This window comes from Pseudochaenichthys georgianus, chromosome 7, assembly GCF_902827115.2.
Source record: "Pseudochaenichthys georgianus chromosome 7, fPseGeo1.2, whole genome shotgun sequence".
In the NCBI taxonomy this organism is placed as follows: Eukaryota; Metazoa; Chordata; class Actinopteri; order Perciformes; family Channichthyidae; genus Pseudochaenichthys; species Pseudochaenichthys georgianus.
Genome location: NC_047509.1, coordinates 45,145,899 through 45,162,321, shown reverse-complemented (window position 1 = coordinate 45,162,321; position 16,423 = coordinate 45,145,899). Strand labels below are relative to the sequence as shown.

Genomic DNA, 16,423 nt, shown 5'->3' with positions numbered 1-16,423 from the left:
ATGTAGTTTACTAAATAAAAACTATGCCAAAATCTCTCTTTACTTTCGTTGATGAGGAGACGAAATATTATCAAAGATAACGTTACATCTCTGAGAGTCCGTTTTTCTCCCAGATGTTCCATTTCCGGTGTTGCTGGGCAGCAGCTGTGTGTCTGTACATTTGAATTACACGGGGCAGCGGCCATACATCCATGGCAGCGGCACACTGTGAACTGTCAGGAAGACTCGGGTCTAACTCATGGTCTAACTCATGGTCTAACTCATGGTCTAACTAACCTTATTCAACAGAAAATAAAATGGCAACAACATGGCTTGTGAGCAGTGGTCGCACTCGCGTTAACCGAATACCCCCCCGTCAGCGCGAGTGATTGATAAATTGTGCACTCGACGGATAATAATGGATTATGACAGAAATGTTACGATCCTGTCCGTCAAAATTACTGACAACGAAAAAGTCTAAAGCCCCCACTGCTTGGGAGAAAGAAACGATGTGATATTTGGGCCCTTTTTCGCTACAATGAGGCGGAGAAAAAAAGCGAATGCATTGTTTTATCAGAAGGGAAGCAATGTGGCCATAACACAGCTGGTACAAACACCACAAACCTGACCAGATACTCTCTGCAAAGCTGCTTTCTAATCAACCTGTGTTTTTCATCAAATAAGGACAAGATATAATCTTATTGTGAAATACGTTTGACTAAAATGACAAATTATTGGTTTTGGCTAGACTACTTTGACTGGAATGTTCTATATAATCTGATGACTAAAAAAGACTCAACAGTTTTCATTGACAAAAAGTAGACTAAAATAATTAGTTTTCTTTGACTAAAATAAGACTAAAATGCTCAGACTTTTAGTCGACTAAAACTTGACTGAATAAAAACAAGATGAAGGTGACTAAATATGACTAAAACTAAAAAGACAATTTAACACAGGACTAAGACTAAAACTAAATAAAAAAATAGCTGACGAAATTAACACTACTCCATACTCTGTCTAACAACAGTGGTTTGTAGGAGGCCTCCATAATATACTGATGGAGACCATGCCCCTCAGACCTCTTTTAGTGATAAATAACTCATGGAGCGGATGTATGGGCAATGGGTATTGCCATGGTACGCCATGTGCTTTCATAGCCGCTCCAAGCTGAAGGTAAAAGAAGGATGAGCAAGGAAGAGTACATTTGTTCTTTATGTCTTGGAAAGAGCGTAGACTATGCAGATAAAAAATTACGCCTAGAAAATGAATACCCCCCTCTTCCCACTGAGAGAAAGTGATCGGCCTACCACCTATCAGAACATCTTTATTATTAAAAATAGGGGAATAAAGGTATAGTATGTATATAAGTTTAATTTGGCATAGTTTGCAATCTACACCGCACTCACTAACCTGGTCGAAATATTTCCACACATTACTCCTTTTTGACGCCATGTCTGTGTAGGACTCTTGCAGGAGTGTAAATAATTACCGGACTATGTCGGGTAAAATATGTTGAATACCGGCAAAACTAAATCTCTTCAGTCTAAATGTCTATGTACTTTGCCGCCACACACGGTTGCCAAGCAGCGCTTATTGTTGTTTAGGCTGGCCACTGATGTGTAGCGAGTGTTGACAGGGGGCGGGGGAGCACGCTCATGAACTGTTAGCGCCGGAACCTCGCAACGGCTGCGGAGCGCATTTGCACCGCATTTAGGCATAAGATGAGGTTTGAGTCTGCGTGATCTGCGTGTAGGGAGGGGCAGCAGCCATATCATTAGCTAGAACTAGCTAGATCTGATGGATTTGGACAAGTGAAGTATAACCGTACGCGAGAGAGAGATCAGCACCTGCAGCTCTGCCCGGTGTGAGGGACCGGGAGCGGAGCAAAACATACATTTAGAGGTCACCTAACACATTTAGCTATGGCATACATTGAATTATTCAATTTGATAATATGTAATCAACTTAGACATCCCTCCCAAAAATTAATAACTCATATTCGAATACCTGAATAATTATTCGAATACCTGAATAATTTCGAATATTCGAATAATCGTTCCCATCCCTAATATGCAGCCTGTACTTTTTAATAAAAACTGGTTTTTAACAGATGTTATGTATTTGTGATCATACTGTGTAACCTGCTTGTGTATGTACTTACACAATAGGTGTACTGTTCTCTCTATGTCTTGTACTGTCTCAGTGTGAACATAGATTAAACAGCCAGCCAAACTATTTTGAGAGCCGGGGAATGAGCAGCCATGCTCCTTTATTGACTTATTTGCAGTCCACTGACATTCAAACAGAGTGAAACTATAAAAAAACAAGATACAAGGCACTTAATGATCTCATACATGCAAGAGTAACATACACAGGTTAACACATAGGACCACTAAGTGTAAACAAGGTAAATATAGCTAATGCTAGCTTTGTAATAATCATGTATACAGGCTAGTATGACTAACGCTAGCATGTGTGCTAACGCTACCGTGTATGCTAACACAAATGCTAGCACGAATGCTAATGCAATTTCTCATTGTGTTTAAACATCTCCAAATGTCATCACATAAACACAATACATGTTACTAATCTTTACAGTGTAAGTGTAAGGCTTACACTTACAGTCATTGCTTTCTGATGGACTTGATGCTTTTACTCTTCAGGTTGCATAGGGAAAATTAGTAGCAGTCTACTGCAATGCTATAGAGTGGTGAAGTCACGCCCATCGTAAAACTGTTGAAATATAAGACTATGAAAGACTACAAATCCCAGAGTCGCGTAAGTGATGTCATAACTGATGTCACAATTGTTTTCCTCCGCAAAATATAAGAGATAGCTAAGATAAGATAACTTTAACAAGATGCCTGTGTGCTTAGTACCAGGTTGTTATCATACCAGCAACAGAGTGGCGAAGTCATGCCCATCTACTTCCGGTCCATGGGACCTTATTTCGGAATAAGTCAATGGAGAGAGAAAACGTATCTTTCGATCCCGTTTGAATTGTGCCACGAATTACACATATGATGTTTGTCAATCTTAAAAAATTATTTCCAGGTCAAAAAAGTCACAGTTTTTCGTAAAACTGTTGAAATATAAGACTATGAAAAATACGCAACTAGAAAGACTACAAATACCAGAGTCGCGTAAGTGATGTCATAACTGATGTCACAATTGTTTTCCTCCACTAAATATAAGAGATAGATAAGATAACTTTAACAAGATGCCTGTGTGCTTAGTACAGGGTTGCCAACTTTGGGTACCTGGCTGGAGTGAGATTTTGATATCATGGGTTTAATTACACATATGCGCACGAAATGACTGCTATCGTGTCAGCAGCGGGACCTTAGCATATATATATACAATATATACAAATACACAATATTGGACACAGACTATAAAGGGCACAAAGTTTCATTCACTAATGAAAGTCAAACACATGTTTGTTTCCACTATTTTATTGTGTGTCTGATAAGCAATTAATTGACTTATATAAATACAAATGTACTCGATATATTTACATGAGGATGTGACTAGCAGTTTGAAATGATGTACTTGAATTATTATTATATATTATCATTATGTCAGGGGTCTAAAATGGTCATACAACGGTGCCGACAATATTATCGTTTATCGCAATAATTTCCGGGAAAATGTATCAAACAAAATTAATTATCGTGAGAGGCCTATACATGAAACACACACACACAAACAAATCTACAGACTTACTCCAAACTGCCAAACATATTAATTAACACACTCTATTTTGGCCGAGTAGAACAATAAGCAGACGACTTTTACTTTTTTATCATTTCTACTGGATCTTAGATCTGCGCTTGCGCAATACGGGTCGGCAGTTGCGAGAGAGTATTTTTGTTGGGTAATCTATGGTACACAACCCTTGACAGTGAAACGCCACGCGTGAGGTTTAGATTATTTCCCTGTCTCAATCCAAATTGAACTGTATGAAATAAAAAGGCACATTTGTCTTGTAGTAAATAAAAAGGGCGACCTGGACTGGAGCCAATCCTGCAATTTCCCCACAGGTGAAAGAGTTGACATGCTGAAAACCCAACCCCTGGGGGGATTCTCCCCCACGTGATTGTTTGAAATACTAACATAAAATACACATTCTGGTACTCTCTTGAGAAGAAAAATAAATAAATATATTACTACACGACATATTTTAAAAAATGAATGCCATTTCAGTTTTTTGTTACTTTGTTCTGAAAGCTGAACCTGCTGCTCCTCACAGAGAGAAGAGGGAAGAAGCTGTGTGAATTACTTTACATTGTGGGTAAGGGTGGATAGCCCCCATTGTTCTGTGTGTCAACATGAAAGACAGCCCACACACCTATCAATCATCAAACCGTGGGGTCTTATTTCATTACGTGTTGATTTATATCAACACGTAATGTTGTATCGACGTATAGAGATGTACTACAGTAAAAGTATTCTCCGTCGGGACTTCCTGCAACAACACCACGCGGTTATCTTGATTCTGATTGGCCAGAAGACATTATCAAAGATGTCCTATTGAGAAGACGATCACTACCTGACAAAAGTTTTCAAAACCGTTTCTAGTCTTCGGTATTCTTGTTTTTGGCGTGAGAATAGTTTGGGCAGCATGAGAGCGTGAGATTGAGAGTGAAAGCGTGTGTCACACGCCAGATGCGTGAGAGTTGGCAACCCTGGCTTAGTACCAGGTGTCACTACACGATCCGTCACCCTGCCCGATCGGTTCTGCGCATGTGCGAGAGGGTCCGCCATGTTGGACAACTCCGGACGGCAACCCACGATGGACATCTGACACAGTGGCTTTTAGCAAAGCTCAAAAGGAAAACTCGAAAGCTCAAAAGGAAAACTCGAGAGAGATAAGTATTGTTAAAAGGAAAACTCGCGAGAGATAAGTTATTGTTATTACAACGTGACTTCACTATTATTTAACAACTCTTTTTATTGGGTTCTTTTATTTGGGGTTAAGTACATTGTCAGAATAAGTGAGGAATGGATTTAACTTCTGTTAGACAGCTATCACACTGAATACATATTTACTGTTGTTAGACAGCTATCATACTGAATACATATTTACTGTGAATGTATGCAAACAGTTATGGCATTACTAATGTATATATAATTACATTAACTGTGAATGTCTTTCATTTTAATTATAAATAAAACAATAATTTTCCATAAAAAAGTTGATTCAAGAACAAATCTGTTATGAAATCAGTACTTTTGTTATATGACTATTATTGCTAAATTTGAAAGGTCTTTACCAGCTTTGGAATTATAATGTAATTATATATACATTAGTAATGCCATAACTGTTTGCATACATTCACAGTAAATATGTATTCAGTATGATAGCTGTCTAACAACAGTAAATATGTATTCAGTATGATAGCTGTCTAACAACAGTAAATATGTATTCAGTGTGATAGCTGTCTAACAGAAGTTAAATCCATTCCTCACTTATTCTAACAATGTACTTAACCCCAAATAAAAGAACCCAATAAAAAGAGTTGTTAAATAATAGTGAAGTCACGTTGTAATAACAATAACTTATCTCTCGCGAGTTTTCCTTTTAACAATACTTATCTCTCTCGAGTTTTCCTTTTGAGCTTTCGAGTTTTCCTTTTGAGCTTTGCTAAAAGCCACTGTGTCAGATGTCCATCGTGGGTTGCCGTCCGGAGTTGTCCAACATGGCGGACCCTCTCGCACATGCGCAGAACCGATCGGGCAGGGTGACGGATCGGGTAGTGACACCAGGTTGTTATCATACAGTACCAGCAATGGGTCTTGCTCGTTCTTTCGCTTCCCGTCTGATGAAGGACCAGGAGTGTCTGGATCAAGTTAGCTACCTAGCTAGTAGCAAGCACGTTAGTTAGCATTACAGCCTTAGCCTTGTCATTTTATTATTATTTAGACACAATTAACACTTATAGTTTCCTGTCTTGTTACATAAGAATAGATCATATTTGTTAAGTGTTATTATGAGAGAATTACTATTCTTGTGGTACTACTGCCTTATTAGGCCCATATTGAGCAGTGATCAAGTGATCAAGATCAAAACTCATGAACAACAACTTCCTTACTTGCAATAAACAAGCACTAATTAGAGGGTTAGAGAGGAAAAACTCTCAACTAATGGCTTATTACTTGTAGAATATGGTCATGTAGAATAAGGCATTAATACGTGTTTTATAATGAATAATAAATAACCAATATACTGCTAATATGCATGTTAATTAACAACTAGTTGATGGTTAATTTGTTTACCTCAATATAAAGTGTTACCAATTATAGAACATAAAATATGTGCAGTAAGCAATATTTAAACATTGTGTGCAGTCTGCATTGTGGCTGAGGTAAAGTGTCAGTGGGGGGGGGGGCTTGTTTATGAGGCCGGTAGCGGACGGGAAGAAACTGTTCAGGTGAAGAGGGGTTTTGGTCCTGATGGAGCAAAACGTAATTGACATTGTCTAAGAGAAATGTTAGCAAATAACACGTCTGTTAGAGACCATGGGTGCACCATTCTCTCCTCTATTGCTCGCCAAGAGACTGCCGCCTGAGGATCGAACCACGTAACCAGAGGTCTGGGAGCGAAAGACCAATACTATAATATAAGAAATTGGATACTGCTAGGCCCCCATCCAACCTACTGCGCTGCGTAGTTGAGGCTTTCAAACTAATTATGTATGTTATCAGCATGCATTGTACATCAGGAGATTCATTCCCAAGACTTCCAAAGTCCTAGAGACCTTCAGTTTCTGACCCAGTCTGATGAGCTCCCAGATGAGTGTAGTTAACAGCAAGCTGTTGAAAACATGTATGTACCTGTTAGTCGAGGCTTGTATGTGAGGGTCTGTGTCAGTGAGTGTGTGAAGAAACGCTGCAGGGTATCCACTGAGGCTGAAGCTCCACACAGTGAAGCATCAAATATCTGAATCCTGTACAAAACACAGAGCCGGGGAGTGAGAAACAAAAACATCTGATAGCATACATGTTCTTAATATTGTTTGTTTACTGTAGGTACATCGTCTAGAGTTAAACAATAAACAACTCCTGCTACTGGCCACACTGCCTTGTGTTTAATTACAGGCCAGGAATTCTGTAGTCAATGTTTTAGACACATGCAAAGTGTTGCACTTTTAGAGGCTGCTGTCTGTTCTGCTGCAGACAGTAGATGTGACTCAGTGTGTGAAGCATGCAGAGACAGGAGCTACAGTAACACTGGTTTAGGCAAACACATTCTGATCATAGGAGCAAGGTCCTCTCTTCAAACAAGTGGCAAGAATTTAGCTGAGAACCGTGCAGTACAGAACAAGTATCAGTCAGGATGATAAATGAAAGTAGCAGATGAAGCTAATGTGGTCATGAGCTTAAAACTGGGCTGCTGAAAAAAGCAGGGACATCAGTGTGACCCACAAAATTCACTTTTCTGTTGTGACACGATGACCAAAACTGAGAGGCATAAATGAATTACTGTGGCTCATGTAGGGGCTGCATTCTTACACATTTTAACACACATCCTTTCCTCCAGGAAAAGGATCCAATAATCAGTTTCAGGTTGTAAGTTAAATCACATGCACTCGGGGGATCAACTCAGAAAATCTGAAAATATAAACGACGTCACCAGCCACTGTTACATTCATCTTCAGACAGAGACTTCAATCTCAACGAGACTATCTAATTGTCATAAAGTTGAATAAAAAAGCACCATCGCTCAGCTCCTGCAGACTGCTGCGTCTCACTCTGCTCCATGGTGTCCAGAAGCCCTTCAGAAGACCGACACAAAACAATAATAGAAACATGATACTTCGACATTAAAGCAGTTAAAGGTAGAACATAGCTTTCAGGGTCCAGAGGTGTGAATCAAAGTGCTTTACTCAATATGACATGAACACAGGACAGAGAGGGTGGGACTCACAGAAGAGCATGAGATCCAGCAGTGAGCAGCACAGCAGAGACCCCCTCCTGTCTGCTGCCTCCGGGCTCTGCTCGAAGCCAGCCCCCACCAACACTCCAACCACAGCTGCAACAGAGACCCCCATTGGCATTATCCTCATTGTAGTAGCAGTGTATGTCTATTGGTGAATTTTTATCAAGTGTCCATGATACCAAGAGGGCATTTTTTTGTTGCTTTGCTGCAGGTAAAACTACCTCTTAATATATATGAATTGACATATTAAAGGTTATTTTTAATCACTGTGCCATAGTAACATTAAGGCTAACCCTACATTTGAATATGACACTTCAGCAACATTTATATCTTCAAAGGATCTGTAATTTTCTTCAAAGCATGGGAACTTGCAGTCAAAAGAAAAACATTATTCTCCTATGATCAGGATATTGTTTTTAAAAATATAAGAACACTATACTAATCATAGGCCCTTCCAACCTTCTACCAATCATGTTCACTAACAATCAGGGCCGTATCCAGGATTTCCTAGATCCAAATATGTTAGGGGGGTTCGGGGGATACCCCCCGAGATTTTTGGGATTTTCATGATCTAGTTAGGTGCTTTTTAAGTCCTGTGGGGGTCACACATTGGATAATATATTGATTTCAAACCATGTCAGTGGGCTGACAATGTCAGCATCAATTATTTTTGAAAGTGTAATGCTGAAGAATCAGTTGATTGTTACTATTAATGATCTGGACATGCAGAAGAGGCTAAAATGATCACAAAACATTGTCAACATTCATTTTCCATGTCTCTCTCCTTTCCATAACCTGCACCCTCTCTTCCATCTTCTTTAGTCTCTCTGTCTTCTTCCTGTTCATTACTCTCTCTGTCCTCTACTCTTTCTTTTTGTTCAATCTCTCCCTCGTTGTTCACTTTTTGATCCTCCTCACTTGTCGCTCCTGCCAGTGAATTAAAAGCAATTCAGCTATTTAGTTCATTTCACTTGTTTGTTTGCATTCTTTTTTTTTTACTTTAAATCAGTTTTGTTTGATTCTCAAAAGAGAACAAAGATGTAAGCAAATTGTATGTTATTATGACATCATAACTGCAATAGATGTATGTTGTTTTACAATTATGCCTATTGTCTATATTGTAAATGAAGACTATTGTTATAGATGGATAGCTGGATAGATGGGGTTATTAAGCCTACATTCTTTTGTGTCACTGTACCGGCAGTTCCTCCCTGACTTCCATCACTTTCTCTCTTTCTCTTTCTCTCTGCCTGTCCTGTCTCTGCCTTACCAAAGCTGAGCTTCGACTGACGTAGTCTTTTCATTATATCTGAGTCAGTGTAAAAAGAAAACAATACAATGTTATATCTTCAATGTTTTACTCAAATTGAAATGAAAGAAAAGCATTACAACATTTGTTAAAAGGTAATCCTTCTGACATTGGATGAATGTAATTAACTTTAGCTCTCTAGCTAGTTTATTCACGCAATTTAAACCAAAATATAGCCTAAAGCTGCAAAATAAGTTAGTGTGCATGTTGTCGGACGTCCACTGACTAACGTAGAGCGTTCACACTGGATATGCTGGTCATATGATGTCCTGATGAACAGAAACACAAGCAGCCCGCTGGACTCAGATCTCTAGATACCTCATCACTCCTCCTCTGGACTCAGATCTCTAGATACCTCATCACTCCTTCGCTGCTCCGGTACAAGTCCGAGCTGCGGTGGTTTGTTGATACATGTCATCTTCTTCTGTTTGCTTTAACCGAGGCTACGTAGTTATGCAGCGCCCCCATTGTCAGTAAATGGAAGTACTACAAAAAATCCCTTTTAGTGCAGTTATTTCACAAGTTTAGTTATATACACAGCTCGAAAAAAATTACCGAGGTCCGGACCTCGGTGACCTCAATGGTGGATACGGCCATGCCAACAATAAACCTTTACTGGCGTAAATAACAGGCCGTGCTAATTCCAATTTAGCGCACTTCAACATGAGCAGAAGTACTGAATAAGAGATTTAGTTAAAGTTCACACATCAGATATTCTTTTAAAAAATGAATCAAAGTGTTTCTGTAATGTATTCTTAGTTGCGCTCTGTTCCTGCAATATATAAGAAAGGGAAACAACATTTAATTTTGTGAGCAGGTTACATCGTTTAAAGCTGCCGTCAAATCGTCTTTGGCAAGTTCTTGTTCTTGCAGAACTTCAGTGTTAGTATTATTAGATCTCAGTGCTGCGTTTGACACTGTTGACCACAACATATTACTAGACCGACTAGAAAACTGGGTGGGACTTTCGGAAACAGTTCTAAATTGGTTTGAATCCTACTTAAAGGACAGAAAAAACTTTGTTTCTATAGGTAAATACACATCTGAGTTGACAAATATGACATGTGGGGTACCTCAAGGCTCCATCTTGGGGCCTCTTCTCTTTAACATCTACATGCTACCACTGGCTCAGATAATGAAAAACAACAAAATAAGTTACCATAGCTATGCGGATGACACACACATTTACGTAACAATTTCACCAGGAGACTATGCTCCAATTCAAACACTGAGTAGTGCATTGAACAAATCAATGACTGGATATGTCAGAACTTTCTCAAATTAAACAAAGATAAAACTGAGGTAATGGTTTTTGGAGCCAAGGCAGAACGTATAAAAGTTAGCGCTGAGCTCCAGTCTGCAATGTTCAAAACAACAGATAAAGCCAGAAATCTAGGTGTAGTCATGGACTCTGACCTGAGTTTCAACAGTCACATTAAAACAATTACTAAATCAGCCTACTATCACCGCAAGAATATATCTAGGAAAAAAAGACTAATGTCACAGCAGGATTTGGAAAAACTTGTCCATGCTTTTATCTTCAGTAGACTGGACGACTGTAATGGTGTCTTTACAGGTCTCACTAAAAAATATATTAGAAAGCTGCAGCTAATTCAGAACACTGCTGCTCGAGTCCTCACTAACACTAAGAAAGTGGATCACATCACTCCTGTTCTGAAGTCTTCACACTGGCTTCCTGTGTGTCAAAGAATAGATTTCAAAATACTGCTGCTGGTTTATAAAGCTTTGAATGGTTTAGGACCAAAATACATTTCTGACCTCCTGCTAAATTATGAACCATCCAGATCTCTCAGGTCTTCAGGGACTGGTCAGCTTTCTGTCCTCAGAGTCAGAACTAAACATGGTAAAGCAGCGTTCAGTTATTATGCTCCAAATATCTGGAACAAACTCCCGGAAACCTGCAGGTCCGCTGCAACTCTGACTACTTTTAAATCCAGGCTAAAGACTTTTCTTTTTGTCGCTGCTTTTAATTGAACTATTCATATCTTAAACTGCACTGTAACTTTTATCCATGTATTTTTTCTTTTAATGTTTATTTTATTATCTTTGCTTTTTAATGACTGAATTTAAATGCCATTTTCTTAATGTCTTTGATTTTTTGTAAAGCACTTTGAATTGCCTTGTGTTGAAAGGTGCTATATAAATAAACTTGCCTTGCCTTGCCTTGTTCACTTTCATTCTCACAGAGTCAGATGAGACAACAGTATTTGAGGCTAAAACTTGGCTCAACACTTTGACGCACTGCAAGAAGAGTCTGTGCTGTTGAGGTTGATCATGGTGATTGATAAAGCAAAAACATCAATAATCATCTTTACACAGGACCAAACGTTCAAGAGAAAATATCTGAGCCTAGCTCACCCTCTTCGTCTTTCCGAGCAAGCCCGGTACAACGGGTGCACTAAATACCTTACGCAACACCGATGTGATAATGGATGTGATACTCAGCTCTACATTTCTATTTAGCCGGACAACTCTCAACAACTGACACAACTCGAAAATTGCATAACATAAATCAAACTATGGATGTCATCAAACTTCCTCCAATTAAACACAGAAAAAACTGAAATGTTAATTCTTAGTCCACAACATATCAGGGACAAATTCTGCGACCTCAGCGTAAACATAGCTGGTTCAACCATCCACCAAAGTCCGTTCATCAAAAATATTGGAGTGATATTCGATCCAGATCGAATATCAGATGTTTTCCACCTTCGGAACATTTCAAAGATTCGTCCGATTCTTTCCCAAGCCGATGCTGAAACTTTGGTCCATGCTTTTGTTTCATCTCGGTTGGACTACTGCAATTCACTTTTCTCCGGGCTACCAAAATCAACAACTGCCAAATTACAACTGGTTCAAAACACAGCTGCCAGAATATTAACCAGAACCAGAAGATTTGATCATATCACCCCAGTTCTCATTTCATTGGCTCCCGATTCACATAAGATCTGACTTCAAGATTTTACTATTAACCTTTCAAATCTTACATGGACTAGCACCTCTGTATCTGTCATCATTAATTACCCCGCGAATATCTACCAGGCTCCCACGATCACATAATGCAAGTTTCCTTTCCATCCCCAGAATTAAAAAATTCTCCGTAGGGGGCAGAGCCTTTTCATTCCAAGCACCTCTCCTTTGGAATCGTCTTCCATTTCAGATCCGCAAAGCTATTTCCGTTGACTCCTTTAAAAGCAAACTCAAAACCCATCTCTTCGCATCTGTCTTCCTTGTAAACAAATTTCCATCACATAGTTTCCGTTCACTTCAGTCACATGCTTTTATCACGTGGCAATACTTATGTTGAGGTATAATGTTGTATAATGTTTTTATAATTGTTATGCTATGACGCTTGTATTTTGTTTTTGTCTTTGCTTTGGACAGCCCTTTGAGGCATTTCTTGTGATTTGGGGCTATAATACATTTGGATTTGATTTGATAATTGCACGTGTTTGTGTTGTTAACAAATAATGATAATTATCAAAACCCGCAAAAGTAATAGAATCATCCAAACAGGACCCTCACTAGTGAGTTATGAGTTATATCGCACTTGTTTAACTCACATGAAGAAGGTTCTAATGTGTTAACATGTGTGGTTATAAGGCTGGTCATGTGCTGAACTCGTTCTTTGCTAGGAACAGACTCTTCCTGTTAAATCAATAACACAAATAATAATATATGACCTGATTCTATGGCTTGGTTGCTGGTTGGCTGTGTTAGCAAGGTTATGGACTTGCCTGTTTTTGTAATTTAATCATAGCAAACTCATTTGTAAAATTCCGATCTTTCATATTTCTGATAGCAGTGTTTAAGGAAAATGCCCTCTTAAACTGTCGGGGCGCTTACAGCCATATACTAAATCCTACACGATGCTGTTGTAATCACTTTTTCACTATTTTAAGATCAAAGTTGATTTAATTCATGGTTCCCTGACAAACTGATCAGAATCAATTCTCCCAAAACTGAAGCCGTTTGTGTGTCGCTCTGAATGACAAACTGCTTTAAGTTGTCGTAATGTATAAATGATAAATAAAACAACTAAACGAGACAACTGAAACCAAACTGTGTCCTTACCTGACAACACTTTCTGTTGAACACGTCTGGTTTCCTCTTCTCCTGGTGGAGGGGTCCAACCGCACAGAGCCTTCAACTGAGACACCACCCACAGCCTCACTCCTTCATCACTGATGGGAGGAAACGCAGGAAGAGGCAGAACTGAGCTGGTTAACATTCACCCTGTCACACTCTTTGTAGTGTCGAGCTTATATTTGAGGCCTTCTACTCCCTGACCTCAGTTTACAGTTTAAAGATGGCTCCTACTACACCCACAGGGGGGCGGTGTTACACCACTGATAGCCAAGTGTATTCTGCTGTGAGTTCAGTTTTTTTTTTTTTTTTTTTTTAGTATTTTATGTTAAAGAGGACAATTATGTTCATTAGGAGGTTCATATTTTTGTTCTGATGTCTTTATGCTTTAATGTTCAAAAAGCACTTTATTTTTCTCATAATACCTGTGCACCTCTTTTCACCCTCTGTCTGAAACCAGTGCCCAATCTGCTCTGATTGGTTAGCTGGCTGGCTCTGTTGTGATTGGTCAACTACTTAGAGACGTGCCACCCCTTAGCAGGACATCTCTAAAATGTACAATTTGAGTGCTAGCAATTGAAGCATGAGTGATAAGGATGTCATTACTTTATGGAAGGAGTTCAATGGAGACTTATCAGGCAGGGGGGCGGTGGGTGTGGGAGAGAAACCCCCTCTGGAGGGAACACAGGCATTTTAGCCTTTGCAACCATTTACATGCACAAAAACCTATAGAACTCACTACAGGGAAGGGAAAACCATAAAAAGAAAAATAGGGCCTCTTAATAATTTGAAGCCACATTTATTAAATAAAGTTGTTTGAAATTCCATTTGTGAAATAACCAGAAGATTCACATAACAAGAAAAATGATATTTCATACCTCTCTATGATGTGCTTCAGAGTGACAATGTTGTAAAAGTCAAGATGGTACACCACCTCCAGCTGGGGCAGCCTCTGTAAAAACACCACAATAAATATTTCATTCACTTCATCCATTATATAAGAAAGACACGCCAGCGTTCCTATGTTCCTATTGTGGCAGCAAATATAAAAAGGGATTTTTTATTTTATATTTCTAACTTCACGTCTACGTTTTTGCTACTACTCAGTTGTACAGAACTCTCAACAAAGACCTTTTTAAGGAACCTTTTCTTTGCCAGCTCATTGAGTCCTGTGACCCCAGAAATGTTGAGTACCCCAACATATTATGTTAGAAATGTATAGTACAGGTCCCCAGCACATAGAAAGTGCCGGATGCTGATTTGCATATGTTGGGCAAATTTAAAATTAGCATAATGTGCGTTACATAGGTTATTGACATTTTCAGGATAAAAAATGGCAGTTTCAACCAAAACATTTCCATATTTGGACTCCCAATGGACTCATTTTGGGTTGATTTGGAATGTGCTGGGGAAAGTACTATATGTATCTATCATTAACTTTCAACATTTCCTGTAACACACACACACACACACACACACACACACACACACACACACACACACACACACACACACACACACACACACACACACACACACACACACACACACACACACACACACACACACACACACACACACACACACACACACACACACACACACACACACACACACACACACACACACACACACACACACACACACACACACACACACACACACACACACACACACACACACACACACACACACACACACACACACACACACACACCTGGTCTCTTCTGTACTCCTGCCACAGCAGCTTGGGGCAGAGGGCTCCCTGTGACAGCAGCTCTCTGCTGGACCCCAGCAGGACACACAGCTGCTCCTACACATGACACAGATGGGACTAATATGATATTATATGCATATTTGACATGCTTCCTGTACTCTGAACAAGAACCCTGCAGTAAGAAGAGACAGGGTGGAGTCTTTTGTGGCTGCCACTGAAGCTGAAACCTGTTGAACCACAGAGGTGACAACCTGCAGTCAGATGTGGAGCAGAATAAATATACAGAAGTGATGAGACAGCAGGAGAGATGACCAGAAAACACAGAGTCACTGTGCAGCATACAACCACAATGACACACAGTTAACAACAACACATCACAGCATAGTCACTATACTAAAGGTGTAGCAGAACTTTGAAATACAAATCCATCTGCAACTGAGTTAACAAATATGGCATGACATCTACCATATGCACATTTATTGGGAAACTGCCTATTAAATAGAGATACAATTTGACCCAATAAAGTAACGGCTAATTACTAACAAAGCACTTATATACTAACAAAGGACTGGCTTACCTAAAGCCAGTTGAGTAGCACTTAAATGTTTTAGCTCTATGAAGCCTGATGTACTTATATGATTCTGTTTTCTTCAAGTTTGAATCTTGCTGGTCGAACGCACATATTGTAAGTGATGATAATACTTTTCTACTTTTACTTGAGTAACATTTTGAATGCTTTACTTTTACTTGTAACAGAGTATTCCTACACTCTGGCAATGACAAGCAACCTACAGTACAGTGTCGCGGTGACACCTGCACCAACGTATTCTACCAACAACATGTTGATGGGATGGCAAGTGAAAGTTCAGATGGACAACCTTAAAGATTTAAGAATTCAATTTTGTTTTAATGTTTATATGAAGGTACTAATGCAGGCACCCTCAAAGTCCGGACTCTGTCTCTGGACTCTGAGCAAATTATACTTTTCATATGTATTATCTGTATTATCTTTGAGACATCTCTACAACGCAACGAGTCAAAAGTATCCACTGCAAACAGCGCTCTGCATGTACGACTGTTCCACTGTCTGTGTGTGTGTCTGTCAACGCATTGGTCCAATCACATTCAGCACCCCGTCTGCGTTTTTACCCCCCACCAACAGTCTGCGAATCAGAGGCACAGTAGGGCGGGTCTTCGCAGAATGCGGGTGGGAAAAATGCGTGTGTTTAAAAAAAAAAGAGTTAACAGCTCATCTAGTTGCATCTGTACTGTAGCTAGTAGCCTAGTTTCACCTACCGGGGTGGCATGGGGTGGCAACCCCCCAGCTGCCACCCCATTTGGCAGCTTTGTTTTGAAAGAAAAGTTGTGG

General features: G+C 39.5%; 1 protein-coding gene across 1 annotated transcript in view; it reads right to left on the bottom strand.

Annotated features, from left to right (window-relative positions):
• LOC117449257 (Fanconi anemia group A protein-like) overlaps positions 1 to 16,423 on the bottom strand; it is an 85,629-nt gene that overhangs the window by 57,307 nt on the left and 11,899 nt on the right. The window contains exons 5-10 of the mRNA XM_071203865.1: positions 15,055 to 15,150; positions 14,216 to 14,289; positions 13,326 to 13,435; positions 7,910 to 8,014; positions 7,700 to 7,757; positions 6,817 to 6,929 (exon numbers count right to left, since the gene is read on the bottom strand). Coding sequence (XP_071059966.1) covers positions 6,817 to 6,929; positions 7,700 to 7,757; positions 7,910 to 8,014; positions 13,326 to 13,435; positions 14,216 to 14,289; positions 15,055 to 15,150 — 556 coding nt within the window. The remainder of the gene's footprint in view (positions 1 to 6,816; positions 6,930 to 7,699; positions 7,758 to 7,909; positions 8,015 to 13,325; positions 13,436 to 14,215; positions 14,290 to 15,054; positions 15,151 to 16,423) is intronic.